We start from the raw sequence: 20706 nt of genomic DNA on the forward strand, positions 1-20706 counted from the left end.
AGAAGGAAAAATCGAAATAATGGAAAAATCTAAGGTTTGTATTATTTTGGATGAATCAGAGTTGGTATTTAATTCAAAATTTTGGTGCAGTTAAGTGACTCTGTGGAATAATCATATAGAAGCTTGGTTCAAATTTGGTTGTTAACTCGAAGGACGTTGGTTCGAATCTCCCAAACAGACTAGGAACATGCTGTTATGGTACTGAAATACCAATATGGTTCTGCGGAAATCTGGTTTCAGGATTTTCCCGCTTTCCCGTTGTGGTACGCCAGACATCCAAATTCAGTGGTGCTGCAGTTGAAAGTGTGGATCAGAATCCTCCTTTGATGACATTGCTGTCATGTAGCTTCCATGATCTATGAGTAAAAGCGGTTCTCTTTGCAATAATTAGTGCCTAACGAATTATTAAAAAACTATTTCAAATCGTTGAGTCGGCATGTTCGTCTTCTGTTTTTTCACTGTTTCAAAATTTCTGCTTCTAGAGAAAATTAGATACTTCAACTTAAGATTTCCCGAACTTTTGGTCTCGACAAATTCTCCATACTGCGACCGAGACTGGAACGAGAACTATCCTGGAAGTCTTGAGTCTCGATTTAGGCATCGGGAACCCTTACTTCAAATACTTAGTGAACGAAATCAAGACGAAATTAGAGCTCTGAAAATCAAGAGCAATAGTTGACAACCTGTGGGTCGCGTGAAAATTTTCAAGGGTTAGATGTGCCGTGTGACGTTGATCACTTTAGAGGTCATAAATTGGGATTTTGGATTTTTATCAAGACGAACTGAAAGTTCCAAAAGGGGGATGATTGAGGAGGGAAGGTGGTAGTTTGACCCTTAAAAACATCACTTGAATACGTCTCTGCCTATCACACAATCTAAAGTCTACCAATCTCCCAACCCTGAATCTCCCACAACCAACATCCAACTCACTGAGTACGAAAAATGTCAAGGGAGTTCACGACATCACAAGAAAAAAAAAGAAATGCTTAAATCGAAACATATCAAGTTATGTTGTTTTACTGTTATGTCTATTCTTGATGATATACATAAATTCTAATAAGATTTCCATTCTATTAAGAATAAATTTTTTGTTGTGTATTAAACATCCGTATTCATTTTTTCAAGCATCTTAAATAAGGGAAAATAAACTGTTAAATTCCCAACCATAAACCGTATGTTCATAGATTGCGGGTTCCTTATATTCCCCACTTTATTTTTTTATTTTTATTTTATTTAAAAATAATAAGGCAAAGTTTGTTGAGGGAATTTTTTTTTCTTCGTACTTCCTTTGATGTTTATGAAATGGAAAGAAAATTGGGGGTGGAAGAAATTGATGAACAGCAGTTGATAAGGAGTATTCGTGCTATTTTTCGCGCTAAACTTATTATGAATATTTACTTATTGAGGGAATTTTTTTTTATACTGATGAAGAATTTTCGATGGATGGAGGGAGTTTGTAAGGATGCAGGAGTTGATTTAAATCAATTAATAAATTGCATAACCAACTTTTAAAGTTTATTAAGTGAATTGTTCAATAAAGTTTGTATGAATGGATTGAAAAGTGCAATGTACACAATAAAATCCATTAAGGGTAGTTAAGATGTTACGGACATTGACCAAAAAATTGTAGATTTGTCACTAGATTCTTGTTAATTAACATTTAATGTCAAGAGAATTGTGCGAATTCATGTTTAATCGGAAACATTATGTAGTCGAACTAGTCTTAATATTAGATAGTCGAAGATAATCGAGATAGTCGGCTTCTGGTGGGAATTGAACCGACGATCTCACAAAAGCATCAATTTTAAAGGATCCGTTCTGTTTCTTAACCTCGACCAAAATCGCTTTACTTCCAAATTGACATATTCGCCTACATATGGTTCAATACTTCAGATTCATCTCTTCCTTAAACACAACGTTACCCCGAATAGCACAAATCGGGTTAGTCAATCAAAAATACGGTCCCTGGCTGGTGTGACTCTGGTTTTCGGATTCAATTTAAATCAAACGTGACTATGGCACCATTCCAAGCACATATAGTTGAATTCGGTTCAAATCCGGCACTAGACTGACGTGACTCTGGAATTATGCCGGATTTGTGATCGATTAACCTTCTATTGCTATTCTTAGATACCTTTCTTAGATCTATATCTTTGTAGTTTATGGATATCGCTTGAAGTTGGGTAATATGTCCTTATAAACGTGTCTAAGGTTTGAACTAGTCATCAACTGGACATTAACTAATTTTAACAGATTAGTCTAGTTAGGTCATCTTCAAAATTTTAAAATTCAGTATCCTTTAAAGCCTTTCATCTTCTAAAAGTGTTACACAACATCTTAACAAACCCAATTCGAAAAGTTATCGATGTAAAAATGAATTCAAATAAATCATATAAAAAAAAATAATGCTGACCTTATAAATCAAGTTTATAAATCAATTTCTGCAATTCAGCAATCGAATAAATGAAAAAAAAAAAAAATCAAAAAAAGATCAAAAGTAAAATTTTATGAGTTCAAATATGTAAGCAATAAGTACAGAAAAATATTGGAGTGGAAAATTGATTTCTTGGAATTTTTATTGTCGATTTTGAATCCAAGTAAAGCTTCATAAATATATTATGGAATTTTCACATTCTCTCGTTCATCTTCTTGGAATTTTATGCTTCATAACAAATGATATAACGTCTAGTTCTGAGGACATGTTTAGTTGATGTTTAGTTATGTGGACAGATATCGAGTAATGGAGGCATTAAATTTCCTTACTTACTTACTTCTTACTTCCTTGGTTGGAACGCAAGAGAGAATGTCAAAAGACAACTCTATCCTTCAAAACCTTCTGCAAGTTCGGGATATTAAGGACTCTAGCGTCCTTTTCCCATCCAGGAATTCTTCGGTGTTCCTCGTGATCTTTTGCCATCCACAAATTCTGAAGTAGTTACCTTAAGGACTGGGACATTAAATTTCCTTAGATCTATGGAAATCAGTGGTGGGCGTCCTTATTTGTGTCAAAGCACATCTTGGTGGTAAGCCACGACCTAAGCTGGATACACCAAGTGGTTCATGTCTTTTCCGAAAATTCGGCGACGCACTAGTGTCCTCATGTTTCCCACTAATGAACTTGTAATGAACTGATTGCAAAAACACAGTCAACTTTGGATGATATTAAGTTGCCAACACATTGGTTATGCATATAAGAAGTCTGGGACTGATTTCTGGATTACAACATGTCCACGCATAGTTTATTTAGGTTTAGGGCTTTCTCCTATAGCTAACGCATTCATCAAATGATACGAAGACTACTCAATGAAATTATGGAGTCTTGTCCAACTTTAGACACCATATAAGAAGAACCATGAATCACAATTGTCCTGTACGTCCAGTTAAGTCAGAAAACAGGTTAATCTGCAGCTAAATTCACACCTAATTGCAGTTAAACAATCAACTGGATCATATCCAGCTTCAAGTTTCATCCCTTAAAAATGAAAAATTAATCCCAGGAAATTAATTTTTATTCTCAAGAATTTTTCACACCAAAAAGTCAAAAGCATGACAGAAAACACAAAAAAATTTATCATCCTTGAAGTTTCCTGCCTTCTTCTCTTTTTTTTGGCACGTGCAAAAAATTCTTAATTAATGAAACAACATAATCGTTTTTCAAAACGACACTTTAGCATGTTTGCATGTTATTCTCACCCGAAAAAAGAAGAGAGAAAGGCTGTAGAGGATGAGAAGATGAAAGAATGTACAAAAGTAAATATCGTAATGATGCACGGTTCATAAAATTGGAAAAAATCCCTTTTCTGAGAATTAAAATTATGAACTTTGAATTCCAAAGCAGTTCATGCACAATGAGTGTGGCATGAAGGTTTTTTTGTTGCTATTTTAGACAAACATCCAAGAGAATAACAAAAACTCTGAGGTAGGCGGAAGGGTAGTGAGGATGATGATGAAAGTGTAGAATGTGAAGGATAAAGTTTTTAATAAAAAATTGAGATGAAGGTTAAAGGAAAGAATTTTTATTTTTGTTATTTTCACACCCAAAATTTTGCAAGGATTTTCAAAGAAAATGTTTTGAAACTTATTTTTGTTGCTGTAGATAAAGAGCTGCTTGATAAAAAAATAGAAGAAACTTTTTTTAATACAGAATTTTGGTTGAAATATGAAAATTTGAAATTAGCAATTGTGATTGTTGGACTTGGGCGTGGAAACGAGCTGAGACTTACTTCGCTGACCGTACAGATCAACTGTGAAAGCCTAAAGTTGGTTATATCACCGGCTTCCGCCTGCAAATTGCCAATACCAAACGCCATGCTGTCTCTATCGACAGTTTAATTCCAGGAGTTCTTCGGTCTACCACAGACTCTCTTTCCATCCGTATAGTCTGATTTAAAGACCTTAAGCTCCACTAAGCTTCTAGAAGCCTTCTAATAACATGTCCAGTCCATCGGAGCCTGTTTACTTTGAAATTAATTTTGAGACATAATTCGATGCTCCAAATACAAACTTGATATTTGTTCAACTTGCCTTTAAATGTCAAGCTTATAATTAAGCTTGAATTGAGAATACAGACATCTAATTACAGTCCGTTCCTTTCAAATTTGGAAATTAGCATTGAATATGGCCAAACATATTTAATAACCAAGGCTCCAAGTCGGAACATTGTTCTAATAATTAAATAAGCACAGTATGATCTAATCTTACATATCCAGTTCCTTACTCATCATCTAAAAATCTTACTTAGTAACTAAATCTTTCCACAAAGACATTAAATCTGAGTGATGAATTAGTTAGTTTTATGGATAAATCATAAACTTTCATTTCTCATGAATCTACCTCAAAGTTGAAGTTCTTAAAATCAGTTCAACTAGTTCCTTTGAATAATATATTACACTTCGTCGTCGTGATAAAATGTGAAGGAAGAAATCATAAAAAATTGTTGATATTTCGTGCGATGAGTATGAATCATCAAGTTGATGAGTTTTCAGCTGAATTTATGGGGGGTTGTTTGTGGATGATGTCAGTTGAAGATTGGATTCTACTTGATATGGAGTCGATTTGACTGTTTCATGGAAAATCCAAGTCTACTTCGGACTCTAAATTGTCAAATTTGAGCTGAATTGGCAGTTTTGAGCTATTTATGTCAATTCATCCAGATCTAAACTACTCAGGTTACTCTGATTTAGCAATAAAAAATTCTATATTAATCCAAAACATCCGGAATGATGGCCGTAATCACGCCGGTATCCTAACGACCATGTTGTGCCACTCGAGAAGTTTCTCTAAATCCAGGACTGAAATTCCTTTCAACAGACTTCAGTAAACCACAGGATATCTCCAAAAAGCAAGCCTTCAATGCCGGCTTCTTGAGTATACCCTAAGGTAAGCCCCTGCTAACTGTTTAACATCCAAAATACACACTCAATCTCCAAAATACACTCATAATCACGCTTTCACTATTCCCGATAGAATTCCACCACATCATACGATTAAAAGATGATGGAACTAAAAGTGAAAACTGAAGCATGTGTAACACTTGAAACTTTAACAAGCAGTGCATCGTTATATGAATGAAAGTAAAAAGTTAATTAACAATGTTTTATATACATTTAATGTCTTCTCTCATCCACGATTCATTCATCTTTCTAGACGTTCGTGTATGATATAGAAACATATAAAACATATTACGTGACTCCAAAAAATGCTCGTCGGTATGAGATACTTGATACTATTTCTCATACACTATGCATGTGTCTGTCTGCTGGCATCATATTTAAAGTACGAAAATTGCCCCCACATATTTTTTTCTATTTCCTGCATCATCTATACACATATTATTATGGTACTATGTAGTCACTTCATTCTCTCACTAAAGCTGATGCTTGTGCTGGCTGCTGCTGTTTCAACTGTTTCCATTGCAAAAAAAAAATTGAAATTCTCGAAACATCACAAAAGAAAAAGGAAGTTTTCTTCTTTTTTTGTACTTCCATTCTTCTTGCTGTTCCCATTTTCTAATCCATCTAGAGTAACTTTTCTTTACTATACGTGGTATACATCCGTAAAAATATACATACAGGCCTTATTTCTCTAAAATCCGATGAAGAAAGAAAAGTTTTTAATTCCTTCTTTGCATCACATTTAATATTGTTTTGCTATTTCATGTTGTACGGATGGTATGCATGCATACATGAATTGTAGGAATTAAGCTTCGATTCAAGGTTTTTTATTTCTTATTATTTATTTCATATGAATAACATTCTATCTTCTTGCAATGCATCTTGAATTGCTTTACGGATGAAATAAAATTTACTTAAGAATTTTTAAAATTGAAGATGTTTTTTATTGTGCTGCTTGGTTTTTTTGTTGCGGCACAATGCGGTGAACAGGATTGTTTGCCTTTAAAATGAGTTGAAGACAGCCGTCATGGTGCCGTCAGGGCAACTTTTAGGCAACTTTTAGGCAACTTTGTGTTTCACATTCGACGACGTAGCAGTGTCTTAAACACATTATGATGTTCGGGATAAGGCTGAGATTAAGCCATGGGTCAAGGACAAGACTGGAATTTGGACAAGGTATTGAGGGTTGAAACACATTGTGCTGTTTGAGATTTGGCAGTAATTATGACAAGTGTCAAGGAAGAAACTAGGAACAGATAACAAGGCCTAATCGCCCTAAACACGTAGAACTGATCGAAATTACCTGGAATTAGGACAAAGGTTAAGGATAAGGTTAGGATTAGGACATGTTACTTATCAGGGAAAATCGATTTCCAATAATATACCGATGAAGAGCTATTCCAGGAATCTACCTTCTTCCCTGTTCCACTTAGGGTAACCTAGAATATTTGTTTGTAAGCGACGATTCCAATACATTCATTCTAAATCAATTTTTATTAACAATCAATGAGCATGTTCACATGGTACCTTATTGACGTCATTGACTATTAGTTCTTATCCTGAAGATTCTTAAGTCAATGATCGCTGTACCAAATCCCTAACGTATTCTTTTATACTACAGGACCAATAAAGGCAGTCTCTTTACCTATTAGGATAGTGCAGGGTTAAGCAGCCAAAATAGTAAAAAATAAATCAAATTCCTCTCAAATTCCTAAAGCGCTCTAACTCAACACAACTCAAACCTCAACCAACTTTCTCAACTTCTTAAGTACAACAAAGGCAAGTAGCAACTACAAAGAAGGTTAAAAAATTTCATTTGTACTAATTTTTATAGTTGTTATGTTGATGAAGAAAAACTACAATTGCAATTTAAACGGAATTAGAAATGAAAGGAAGAAGAAGAACTTTATAAAGAGCAGACGATGTGCTGCTAAGAGTTTTGAGAAATGAAATATTTTTTCTTCACATATTTTGTGTACGTTTATATTTTCAGCGATGGAATAATTTTAAAATTCATAAAAAGTTTTCTTACAATTACTCTCGAAATGTTTAATGTTTTTTTATTTAACGTTACTTCCTTTAGATGAATTTTTAGGGAATATGAAGAGTTGATTTTGATATTAGTAATGAAGATGGATGGAATTAAGTGGAGCTTTGGATACAAATATCTTAGTTGATTTCGAGCTTTATACATGGATAGTCCATGGGGTAGCAATGGTATTAGCTAAAGGACAGTATTGCTCTGACCTCAGGATGAAATGGAATCCATCCTTAAACTAGAGTTAAGTACGACTCTAACCCAGAAATACTGTGACACCAGGACAGATGAGATGATTCTGATCTAATTGTAGAACCAAGTCCGATTCTAAGCCTGCATTTCTCTAACCACAGACCCAATGTGACAGAATTCGACCTCAATCTAGAATCAGGTCCGACTCTCAGCCAACATTGCTCTGATCCAAGGCCAGATAAGATGAAATCTATCCTTAGCTCTGAGTCAAATTGGAAATGGATTTTTGGTCATTTCTACGCCGTGAGTCATCTAGGGAATAATCATCCAGGAAGCTTTTATGTAGACGAACATCAGGATTAGTAAGCTTAGACCCAATCGAGTTAAAATCCACCGGCCTGTTTCACTAAAGTGGATTATCCTCGATTTCGGATTATCCACTTCAGTTTTTTGGAAATATCTCCAACATTTTAAGAGTTTTCAAAGATATACTATGTGATACTTGTAGAGCATACTTAAGCCTATATTTTCGTATATTTGGAATTTGGGGTCCACAATTTTTGATAAATTTATCGCAATGATTCGAAATAAGTAGAATTGTCACGGCTGGGTCACATTATTATAAACTAAAAAAAAATTAAAGTAACTCTTAAATTGCTTGAGATATTTCCAAAAAACTGAAGTGGATAATCCGAAATCGAAGATAATCCACTTTAGTGAAACAGGCCGCACATTTTTTTGTCTTGTTAAATCGACTTCTATGAGGATTGAAACCTTAGAAATTAAGAAATCCTACTCGAAGAGCACAGATCGGTTAAGCCATCCAAATTCGAACTCAAACCTGCATGACTCTGACTCGGAAACTAATTAGGTTCAAATCTTACACAATCTAACAGTCTCACTAGTCTAGTGCTGGATAATTTTTCGCTTAACCGAGATGTGCTATTCAGGTTAGAATTAACGACTTAATTTCCCAACTTTTTAATAGCTTGTGCCATAAATTCTCAAAATAATTCTTTAAAAATCATATAATATTGTACCCGATAATTGTCCCACAAAAAAGCATAAAATTTCACACAACAACGATAGTTCAACCCCAAAAATAAAAACTTTTAAAATTCCACCCATAAGTTTTTCAAGGAATTTAGTTATTTTTCTATGAATAATATTTAAAGTATACACACCGTAATGTCGGATATAGTAAAGGAACCAAAAAGAGTAGGAAAAATTGGAAAAGGAAATTTGAAACTTTTGTTTTTTTTTTTGTTCCAAAACATGCCACGAATCCTTTCATTTAAAATTTAAATATCGTGCCATAATAAAGCCACATGCTTGTGTTTTAAGTAAATAAGAATAAATGTAAAATGTACAAAGCAACCAGCAACACTATATGGTGAATAAGTAATTCTTTGTATTAAAATAAATGGAAATTGGGTCTTTATTTTTACTTAAAAATAGGCAAAAATGTGAAACAGAAGTGAAAAGTTTACACATTTTAGATGAATGATAATAAGAGCCAGAAAACACACAAAAACCACATACACATGTGTGTGTGTGTATATTTTGTACACACACACACGCACATCCACACACACACATCCCTTTTAATTTCCTCTAAAAGCTTTTCAGCTGGCATTCGCAGAAAAATAGAATGTTGAAGGAAAAATAGCTAAAATAAATGCTTGGTACATGATGGAATAATCGTAACATTCTCCTTTAATCCATTCTTTTTAGCTGATCATTATTGTATGCCAAAAGGGTCTGTTGAAGACAACATTGAATACATATATGCTGTAAAATGCTGAGAAATCAAGTGTATTTGCATGTTGATTTCATTATTTATTCATGGTGAAAAAAATAAAGAGCTTTTGTCCTTTACATGAATGGGGGTTCAAGCTTTAAAGTGCTTTTTTACTTTTAAAATGTTTACTCAAATGTGATGTAGTCTTGGATGTAATGTGGATATTGAACTTTTAACATGCTATTATAGATAGCTAAGGTTATGAAATTTTGTGATTGTTTCGATGCTCTTTTCAAGGAACAATATTAATAACCATTGTTTTTATGGGTACTTCTAGATGTCTTTAGGTCTAAAATGTCCTAAAATGCGTCATATGCTTGTTGATGGTTAGGCTTGCAAGAAAAATGGACGAAAAACAATAATGTGTGCTTTTAGAGTATTTCTACGTCATTTTGAAAACGATGACGTGGCGATGTATTAGATCCTCTTCTGTATTATTACATCCACATCGCTGTGCCGTCACAGATCAGACTGTGATCCATTTGAACGAATCCTCTTCCAAGTCAGAGCATCGGTTCCAGTTAAAGAATCCACATAGGCCAAATGTGATTCGTGCATGATTCGGTCAGCAATAGAGTCAGATTGAAAGCAGTTTGTAGCTACCTAGGCTCAAAATCAGAGCATGGTTCCAGTAAGTAGTAAGTATAATGATCACCTGGAAGTTGCACCGTCGAGAAAAAGTTAATAATCTGGCTCTACACCGGCTTGTGTCTAGTCTGGGGTTGATTAATATCAAAACTAGACTCAAGCCAAACTCACATCAGCCTGGAACCGGTCTGACACCGATATATTCACCTTTTCTTCGCCATATGCTTTTCGGAGTATTTATATAGCCTCACTGCGCTGTCTAACCTGATACCAAAAGATTACGGGCGGCTGAAGAACACTTTGAAGTTTGCTTTAAATAGAGACAGTATTGCACTTGGAATCTGGAGTTGGCAAGCGGTAGCCCTTAACAGAGCCAGTTTTAGACGCCATGTGAGAGATGCTTTGAATCATAGATGATCTGTACTGTCAGCGAAGTAAGTAAATAAGCACTGGCTAAATGATTAAGCCTAAAATATTGACCAGAGCTTGAAGTCGACTCGGATTTTGTATGGAAAAGTCAACTTAAGTCGACTCGACTCCATATCTAATTTGTGTCAACTTCTATCTCTGATATTTGCTTAATGTCAAGGGTAAATTTAAGTATTGCTTAATTTCCTTAATCTACATCTTCAAATGATACAATAAACTACCTCATATAAAGCATCTCCTTCACAAAAAGACCTTCTCCATCCATATCACATATCTATCATCAATAACAAAAAAGTTTCCATTTCCATTTCTAATTTTATATTCTCACCTCTAACCGTTCTCATATTATAAGGATCTATAAATACCGTAAACATACACACATCACACCTTTTAACCATTCAAAAAAAGGCTTCATTTCAGAAGCCAAAAAATGAGCGAGATATATATTTTGTGCAGGGAGAAAAAAGGCTTTTAATGAAATTAGAAATAATAATGATTACGTGGAGAGAAAGATAAAAATAATAATAAAATGACATGCTTGTGTTCATGAGCCGCTCAACAACCAGCAACAACAAAAAAGGAAACGAAAACTGCTATTTAGGATCGTGTTTAACAAAAATTTATTGTTTTTCATTAAAATGCTTCTCGTCGACGACAACCATCGGTTCCTTTATTGTCATTTTCAGTATTTTTTTTTCAGTTCCAACACACAACATATAACAATCAGAATTTCAGAATGCGTGCTAAGGGGCAAATAATAATTTACTCCATGTATCATTCGAAATCGTAACTTGAAATTTTTTTTTTCGGTGAATGAAAGTTTTCGCATCACATAAAATATTTAGAGATAGCGATGAATCTGTAGCTCATCGGATGGATTGAGAGGATGATAAATGAAATTTTTTTTTGGTGAGATAGATGAGCAGTTGGAAGTAGAGCATGAAGAGTCTCCTTTTGATTGTTATTGGTAGATTTCACAGAGTGATGAGTTGAAATCATTCAGTTGCTACATAACTGGTCGTTAGCTTAGTTTCATACATTGCTTTAGATTTTAAAAGGTTCGGATTGACATCCCGAGTGGATAAAAATACGTTATAAATAGTTGATGCCAAGTTAATGTCTAGTCTAACGTATTTTTGTCTACTCGGGTATTGTTTGAGTTGCAAGTTTGAGATTGTCACTTTTGAACGACTTAAAACACCTGCAATTCCACAAACAAATCAAGTCTCTCTTAAAACCGATTTAAAAAATAATAATCACGAGAGTAAATATAGTCACGTAATTTTTGAAGTGCATGATTCTTCTTTATTCATCCTCTTCGTCACAAAAGCAGTCACAATATGTGTTTATATTGTATATTATTTTTCCATTCTTTCTCGGTTTCGGGTCGATGGCATTTGTGATTTTCATACAAAAAATGTCCTTTATGATGTATGAACAAGAAGAATACTTTTTGGGATGCGGGGGCAAGCTGGGATATGTGATCAAAATTATTTTTAATAGAGCGTAAATTTGAAAAGTTTCATCAAAAATATATTTTTTGAATGACTTTAACAGGACCTTTTTTAAGGTCTTTTTTTATGTCTAATATTGAACAATATGCTTAATCGTGGGTAAGGAAAAGGTCAATGAGAAATGAAAATTTTATTGCTCATATTTTATGCTTAGTGTTAATGAATTGTTAAGAGCATGTTCTGAACCTTAATAGATGGAATCAATTGTTCTTAATTTAATAAAGTGCCATAAAGCTGGTTAATCCTAAGAGTTAATTTTAATAGATTTTTATTTTTAGATAGGAAAAAAAAGAGCTGACAATGAGTGGGAATCGGAGTTTATTTTAATTAAATTTCTCTTTTTTTTGGTCAATGGACTGTGGAAAAAGGATGTGATGCTGTCCTTAATTTGAGCCAATTAATAAAAGGTATGGAGTTGAATCAGATAGCATTTTAGATTGTAGACAGGACTGCACTTGGTAAATATTTCTAATTTGCAAGTTGTATTCAGCTATGGAGCTAGATCAAGGAACAATGCATAGGATGCTATAAACTACAGTTGAGTTGAACGACCTGTGGAGTAAGTATGGAACCCGAGCAGGACAATGTAGCCTATAGAACATCAGTTAGTCGACGAGTGGACAGCAAAAAGTGGAAGTGCTTTAAGGACACCGTGACTCCTGTTTTTTCCTATTTTTATGGTGAAAGATGAATTCCGCCGTATTGTGCTAGTTGGGGAATGAAATTCTCAGTATTTCCTGAACAGCACATCGTGATCGCTAGAACATCAGGATGTTGTAGCAAAGTTGGCCTGACAGCACCATGGCGGCACATTTTAACCCATATTTGGGGCTGATCGGGTTTAAGTCTTAAAGAATAATCCTCTAAGTTGTAAAGAACCATCCAAAAATTGCTGATAAACTTTTTTGGATGCACAAGAGAGTGATTCCATTAGAACCTTTGTCACTCTTTGTCATAATCCGTTGTAAACCCCTTAACCACATTTTTTCCAGGCTATCGACCATCATAAATGACCAACTCTAATAGAAACTAGATAATTCAGTTAAAAGTTCATAAAAATTGACCACAGAACCTCATCAATTCCACATCCTCATCCCTACATCATCAAAAAATCTCCTCTACTGCATCTCCCCTAAAAAAATAACACAAGCAAAAAAAAGAAGCATCCAATAAAATTTAATAAGCTATCCTATGTGTTTCAATTAGTTTGATGTGCACGAAATGTGTCGAGCATGAAGCATAGCTGTGCAAGAAAATTGTAAACAATTGCCAACGAGAGAACGTGCTGAGCGACGGTCATGAAATTGTACAATATAAAACTTTATATATTTTTTTTGTTTTTGTTGTCCACAAGATGCAATGAATGCTCTTTTATCTGTTCAGAAAAAAAAGGGAATAAGCAGGAACAAATAAACAAACAATAAACAGTGCCGGGTTGACTTACCGCTGTATTTAATTTTGAGTTTAAAAGTTTATTCCAGCTTAAATGCAATTACGATTGAAGTTGGAGATTGAGGTGGGATGGTGATGGAGATGCAGAAGTTGGAATTGAGGATTTAAATGGGAATAAGTGGATTAAATTAGGAATTGTTTGGATTAGGTGTGTATATATCAAGTTTTAAGTGGATTCTGTTGGAAATAGTTGATTTTGTGGATTCAACTCAGTACTAGGAAGTGTAAAAGGTGTAGCATGACAAATTTAGTAGTAGATCATCTGCGAGAAATCAAGGAATCTGTAGTTTCTGTCAGATGATCCAGATTTGAGCAATATAGAAAATCCAGATTTGAAGCTCAATGTCCAATAAGCTTCAAACTAGGGGTGTCGATTACAAATCCCAAGTATTTGGGATTTGGGGTATTTTGTAAGGATTTGGGGTACCCCAAATACTTGGGTTTTGGACCCAAGTACTTGTACAAATCTTTATATAATAGAATTTTTCCTATATTATTATATTTTTTCATATTATCATTTTTTTTGTTCTTCAAAATTTTATTATTCATTAATATTTTCATAAATATTTGGTAAAAAAAATCAAGGGTTGGACAAAAAAAAACAGATCGGCATTTTTTGCCGGCCCGTAGTTGAAAATGCATCCAAGTAAATGTTTTATTATATATGAAAATTTGTTTTGGTTAATTTTAAGTAAATCATAGTGAAAATTCCATTTACGAGACTTTTTTAACTTAGTGCGGAAAAAATCCAGTCAAAAACTTACAATTTTCCATAAATTTTCACTTCGATAAAAGATATTTGAGGTGAAAAGCCATAACTTTCCAGGATTTTTCGAATTTTTAAGAAAATTTTGGCCAAAACTGCCATTTTTTGCAATTAAAAAAATTAAGATAAAGGTTCACGTTCTCGAGTGTTTTATAACCTATTTTAGAAAATTCAAGTTAAAAATCGCAGTTTTAAGGATTTTAAACAATATTTACAGTTGTAAATAACAATATATGGTTAAAATTTGACTTGCATCTAGATGCGTTGGCCTAAAATCCCAGAAAATACGCCTATTTATAATGATATTTTGTTCTTATTGGGGATTTGGGATTTGTACAAGTACTTGGGGTCCTGGGATTTGGGTATTTGGGATTTGTACAAATCCTGAAAACCCAAATAATCGACACCCCTACTTCAAACTAATCAATTCAATCATCTACTCTGGACGTTAGTGAATGTCCGAAAAGCACCAAACTAGGCAGTTCAATCATCCAATCAATTCTGGACGTTACTCAATGTCCCAAATCCTACAGACTAAGCAATTCAGTCATCCAATCCATTTCCCCAACTTCATTGACAATTCCTCAATAGAATTCAATTCTTAATGCACAAATTCCCAAGAATCCTAATTAGACTCTAACAATGCCCATCCAAGCTACCCAAATCTTCGCTATCAACAGCACTCAATGTTCCAAAAAGCAACAAAAATCTATGACATAAAATAAAACGAAAGCTAATTGAAGTGGATTAAAAGCTTATGGTTCACCTTCTTTTGTTTGTCATTTTCTGAGTGTGTAGGTTGTTAGATAGGAAGAAGTTTAAGTGTAGGTTGGTACAAAAAATTGGAGAATTGAATTCTATGTGTATGTGACATTGTTCTACCGATAAATAAATATCCTTTTTTGGTATTTGTTCAATATTTTGAGCATAAAGGAACAAAAGTTTAGTACCAGAACAGAACAGTCGTAAATTTCATCAGTTTATTTCATTCCGACCGTGTACTTTTTACCTTTTTTTTACCTCGATTTTTCTACGACATCCAATCCACACATGCAATCACAGCATGAAGTCAATTATTTATTTGTTATATGTACGATTGTACAAATTAAATTTTCTCTCCTTTTTCTTTGCCTGCCTGTTTACTTTTTCAAGTGACATTACAGATACCATACGTAAGACAACACACTAAGAGGACATGTACATGAAACGAGTATGTAATGACATTAGATATCTTCATCTTGATTTCAAAGGCAAACATTTTCATGAAAATAAGATTATGTTGAGCCTTACGAGACATAAAAATGAAGAAATAAATCTCAACAAAATGACATAAATATTTTTATATGCCAAATATTTGTACTTATGGATGTTGAAGGAACCTTTTTTTTTGGAGCATTTAATTATGGTTAAGTTTAGGGGATGTATTAATGAATTTGGGAAAGTTTGTAGGGGATTATGATGTTTAATATGAAGTTGAGATGAAGCTACAACTCCTAATATAAGTATGGAAGGGAAGGAGGGCAAGTGATTGATTGGAAAACAGTAACTTGCTGTTTATTTGTAGTTATTCTGTCACAAAACATATTTGATGGGGATGCCTAAATAGGACATTATGGTAAAGTTGATATCGAGTCACGAAGATATTAGTCGTCCTTAAATTTAGACATACAGCTAGTCAAAATGATATATTGTTGTCAATTAGCTACAGTATCACACGAAGGTATGAGAACAACCAGTAACGGCCTTTTTATAATAAATTTTTCGGTATTTTCTAAGCGTCGGAGTCTGACTTAGACTTCCCTAATTCCCTAGCCCTCGAGTCTTTTATTCATTCCTTTTAGTTCATATCCGGCAAGCTCGGTCGCCAGCTAATGATAACAGGGATCCCATGAGAAGCTATGTTGTTGGCATTTTCACGAGTCAGACTTCAACTTCCCAATCCCTAGCCATCGAAAGCATAGCAATTCGAATGATCGGACTCCATTAATCCACGGGTTCCATCCAACAGAATTGCATCCAAATCATCAAAATCCTCCAACTTCATCACCTGCCCACCTCTATTTTAATCACTCAAACTCACGAAAATACCCAATTTCATCATCTCAAAATCCATTGACCCAAATTCCCTTTAATCACCACAAGAACCTCATTTCAAGCTATAATAATCTTGCCACACGCTTCACAAGAAGAACAAAATTTATTTTTTTCCTTCAAATAATCTCTACTCAGACATAAATTGACCATTTGCGAGCCAATGACCTGCTTCATAAAGCTCTTAGAAAATCCTATCGATCATTCCAAAACCAATCAAAAAAGGAATGAAAAACTTCAAAAAAAAATGTGGTATAAATCCATCCTTTGAGACGTGACGTGCATCAAATAGCATTTTATATCTCAAGTGCTTTAACATGGTAAGAGCTTTTTATTACGGTATCCACTAAATTTACTATTCTCATTTAATTGTTCCTCATTGTTTTTCTATCTTTCTCACATCGGTCACGTTATATGGACATAGAGGAAGTTAATAAGAAAATGAAAAACTTTTTGTTCTCTTTTGTGTGTGCTTCCTCGAGACTGAACTTTGCTACTTAAACATTTGAGGAGAATTGCATGGGTTTTTGCCTTTTTAGTGGATATTTGAGAAAAGGAAGTGCTTAATAATACACTTTGTTCGGCTGACTGGGTAACTGACGAGATCTTGGCACCCAGACCTAGTATGAAGCTCTGGTTTGAAGCATTAGATTTGTGCCATCGAGTTATTCAATTATAGATTGGTCTGGAAGCACAAAATCATCTCTATGCACGTTAATTAATGATTTTTCACTTCATAAACAAAAGAAAATAATTTTTAAAGCGTTGCTTTCCATACATTTGAATTTTCAACCACCGTTAAAAAATTTGAATTTTAAAAAACCGTTAAATGATAAAATTCTTTAGTGCTTATGAATTTATTAAAAATGATTTGAATTTTGCTGGATCTTTTTTTCTATGCTGAGGCAGTGAGTTATATCCTACTGGATCTTGTTTTTTAGGTTCCATTTAGTGTATTGTACATTAATTCCCGTTTGTTTACTTACCAATCACTGATGGCTGGACCCAAAATGCGCTATAATCGCTCGATTAGGTCGAGTACTATTGTAACTTTTTTACATAGAGGAAAGAAATGCTTAATGAATAGTTTTTGTCTGTGCGGAGGAAAGAAAAACAAATTTGTTTGTTGGTAAGACTTCATTTTCCTTTATATCCTCATTTTGTTTTATTTCTCTATTTATGCAATATTTAATTTTATTGTTTGTTTACAAAAACAAAAAATTTTTATTCATGTATTTGAACTAGTTTACTACTTACAGGATCTCAGAGCAGTGTAGGATGATGAGAAATTGTTGTTGATTGTAAAAGATGTTGGGGGTATTGAGGTTGACTATTGTGTTGTATAAGTAGCTTGGAAAGGTGTTTACGATAGTATATACGACAGAAAAACATAATCTCTATCTTAATAGGAACTTACAGGTTAAGTCTTACAGCATACTGACTATTAATGTTAAGTAAATCTATTTGAGCAATTTTAAAGGAAGTAAATTTTAATTTAAATCCATTTGACAGAAATGAAAAGATGTATTGTAGCGTACTGCTTGGTGTATGAATCGCAGTTTGACTTCAAACTCTACCTTCTGCCACTGAGTACGCTCTTGCCACTTGGATTAGCTAATTTAACGTTTATATAAACCAGTGGTGGGCAACCTTTTAATTTTTGTGGGAAATCTTGGCGGTAGCCTAGACGCGAAGCCTCATTTTGTATACGACTCATGGCATTAGTGTACCGCGGCTCAAAGGTTGTCCACCACTGATCTAAACAATCAATTCTCCTTTCTGCAACATCCGCGATCTATCCGGTCATCAAATTAAGTAAGTACATTACACAATATACCCGAAAGTACTCATAATTCACAATAATTCAACAATTTCTCACCAAATCCCACTTCTGATTAATTTTTTTTGCTATATAAAATGCATAGATTATTATTACATTGTTAAGGTAGAAATTACTGGCACCGTGAGAGACATTACGTTAATTTTATCATTATTTCCCATTATTTTCAATTTTAATTTCATAGAGAAAACAAGTTACAGAGTTGATAATCAGTAGAATGAAGCAGATTAGTGGAGTTTTGTTCTTATCGTATTTAGATTCAAATGTCATATTATGTCATTAAAGCCAGTGCTAGAAGTTGATTCGGATTTTGTATGGAAAAGTTGACTCAAGTCGACTTGACTCCATACATAATTCGAGTTAACTTCGAACTCTGTTCCATTTGGAATTCAAGCTCTGATTTGGAGTCAAGTAGACTTAAGTCGCCATTTCCATACAAAATCTAACTTGACCTCGAGTTCAGCTTCAAGCAATCATTCAATTCTTATTCAATTCCAACAAGTCATCTCTTATAAAAATCTAAACATATTCACAACTGAAGGTCGCTGATCTTAAAGCCATCAACTCATTAGTCTCCAATTCATATGACTTTTAAAAAGCCATAAAAATATGGAAACCGACATTAAATCATGAATATCGAGATAAAGCAATTAAAGATTAAAAAAATTTATGTACATAGTCATCAAATTATATCACATTTATGCTTCATCTCCGACTCATATTTCACTCTTTGAGTCAATCAAAATATTATTATTTTTTTATCGCTCAGTTGTTGGTTATTATTCACAAAATTGTTTATGGAATTCATGCTGGTTATGATGCTTTTGTCTGAATCATTTGTGTATTATTGCTGGGTATTTAGTGATTGTTTTTTGGGATTATTCAGAGGAACAGGGCTATGAGTAAGAATTCATGGCATTTTAGTTGAAACCAGGAACGTTATGGAAAGTCAGACAGTGACTATAGACCTAATCAGTGCTTGAAATCAATATTTCCTTACAAAATCAGATTTATCTTCAAGCTCTGGTCCTTATTGTCTTCAAAAAGCTTCGGAACTAGTCACAATGTCATTTCAAATTTTGATACAAAAGTTCCTCAAAAATAGTCAAAATTTCCTCAAAAATTACCAAAAACTCTTCAATTTCCCAACAAAATTCACAAATTTCCGTTCAAAACATTCCACTGATCACCAACTCTGGACCAAAACAAACAAAAAGAAGTAATAATGAAGACTCATGATTCAAAAACCTCTAATAATAATAATCTTAATTTAGATTGTCTCAAATAAAATAATAATTAAATTAAATTAAAAGCGTGAATTTCAAACTCGAGTGACGATAACTAAGTTAAAAAAAACATAGGCAACCTAGTATTCTGTCTGCTAGGGAAGTGATGACTCGATAATAATTTTGGTATTAATCCTTGCAAAGTTGTTTGACTAATTCATCTAATGGCTCCATCTCCTTGACCGGGATGAGATCAAATTCTTTTACAAAATAATAGAAATGCTTAAAGCATGAGTTGACATGCGGTTCAGCACCAATGGATACAATTCTGTAAATAATCAAGATGTAATTGTTATTGCAATGTCACACGTTTACGGAACTTCCCGCTTACCTATCAAAATGATGAATATATACATGCACAAAAACGCGAAACAGACGAGTAAGAATCTTTTTGCTAAGTGTCTGAAAGGAACGTGGAAATGGCACATCCGTTGTTACAGGAAATATTTCTTCATTATTAATTTGACCTTCAACCCAATCCATAAGATTCTCAATGTATTTTGGTGCCGGAAGTGCTGCTGGTTTCTTATAATTAACACCATCTTGCCAAAAATATTCATATCGTGAACCGCCACTCATCTTTGGACATGTTGTCTCCGTACAATACTCAGATACCGTACCATAAATTAGATTAATTCGATTAAAGAAATCAACGACATGAACAGCAAGCCAGTCATTCATTTCTTCACCTTGAGGTATTTTAACAGCTTCTCTTAAATTTATTCCTGATGAGAGACTTGCTTGGGCTTGCTTGTGAAGTGAATATCGGATTGTGCCATGTGTGAATCTCTTTTTGGGTCGGAAAGTCTGCAAAAAATTTCAATAAAAATATTAAAAATAGAAAAAATTGGAAAATTTATGCATGACTCAAAATACCTTTCCTTTTTTGTCCATTAAATGGAAGAATTCTAGAAAATTATTCATGATTTTTGTACTGTCAAGTCACACTCCTCAGCCTATATACAACCAACTAAATTAATTTGCATCAAAATGCAAAACTTAAATTGATTTAAAATGCAAAATAATTATTTTTATCGTTTAGAATCTTCTTCAACTTTTTCTGCACTTCTCATTAATGATTGTTTTGTTGATGACTTCTCGAAATTCTTTGGAGTTCGAAAATTATGAGATTTTCAAGAATCGGTTAAGCCAAAATGCAGTATGATTGTTTTTATTTGAGAATCTGCTTATCTACTGAAATGACAATTCACAACTGAATCAAGTTTGGATTATTCAGCATAGAATGTGCATTGTTTAATTCATCTTCTGCCTCAAATCTTCCATTTTGTAGTTTTTTCAGAGATTTTAAATTCAAC

General features: G+C 33.7%; 1 protein-coding gene across 1 annotated transcript; it reads right to left on the minus strand.

Annotated features, from left to right (window-relative positions):
* Positions 1–19205: 19205 nt before the first annotated feature.
* Mob3 (MOB kinase activator 3) lies at positions 19206–20610 on the minus strand. Its single transcript, XM_070644695.1, has 3 exons — positions 20267–20610; positions 19722–20197; positions 19206–19658 (listed from the first exon to the last, which is right to left on the minus strand). Exons 1-3 carry the CDS (start codon positions 20312–20314, stop codon positions 19520–19522), a joined length of 663 nt encoding a protein of 220 aa, XP_070500796.1. The 5' UTR covers positions 20315–20610; the 3' UTR covers positions 19206–19519.
* Positions 20611–20706: the final 96 nt, after the last annotated feature.

This window comes from Chironomus tepperi, unplaced genomic scaffold, assembly GCF_022539635.2.
Source record: "Chironomus tepperi strain 1889 unplaced genomic scaffold, CSIRO-AGI_Ctep_v1 contig_343, whole genome shotgun sequence".
In the NCBI taxonomy this organism is placed as follows: Eukaryota; Metazoa; Arthropoda; class Insecta; order Diptera; family Chironomidae; genus Chironomus; species Chironomus tepperi.

Excerpts from the sequence above, each read along its gene's own strand:
- Mob3 (XM_070644695.1), bottom strand. The coding sequence starts at position 20,314 with ATGAATAATTTTCTAGAATTCTTCCATTTAATGGACAAAAAAGGAAAG. Across the intron at positions 20,198-20,266 it reads TAATGGACAAAAAAGGAAAG|ACTTTCCGACCCAAAAAGAG; the intron begins GTATTTTGAGTC and ends AATTTTTTGCAG. Across the intron at positions 19,659-19,721 it reads TATATTCATCATTTTGATAG|AATTGTATCCATTGGTGCTG; the intron begins GTAAGCGGGAAG and ends GATTATTTACAG.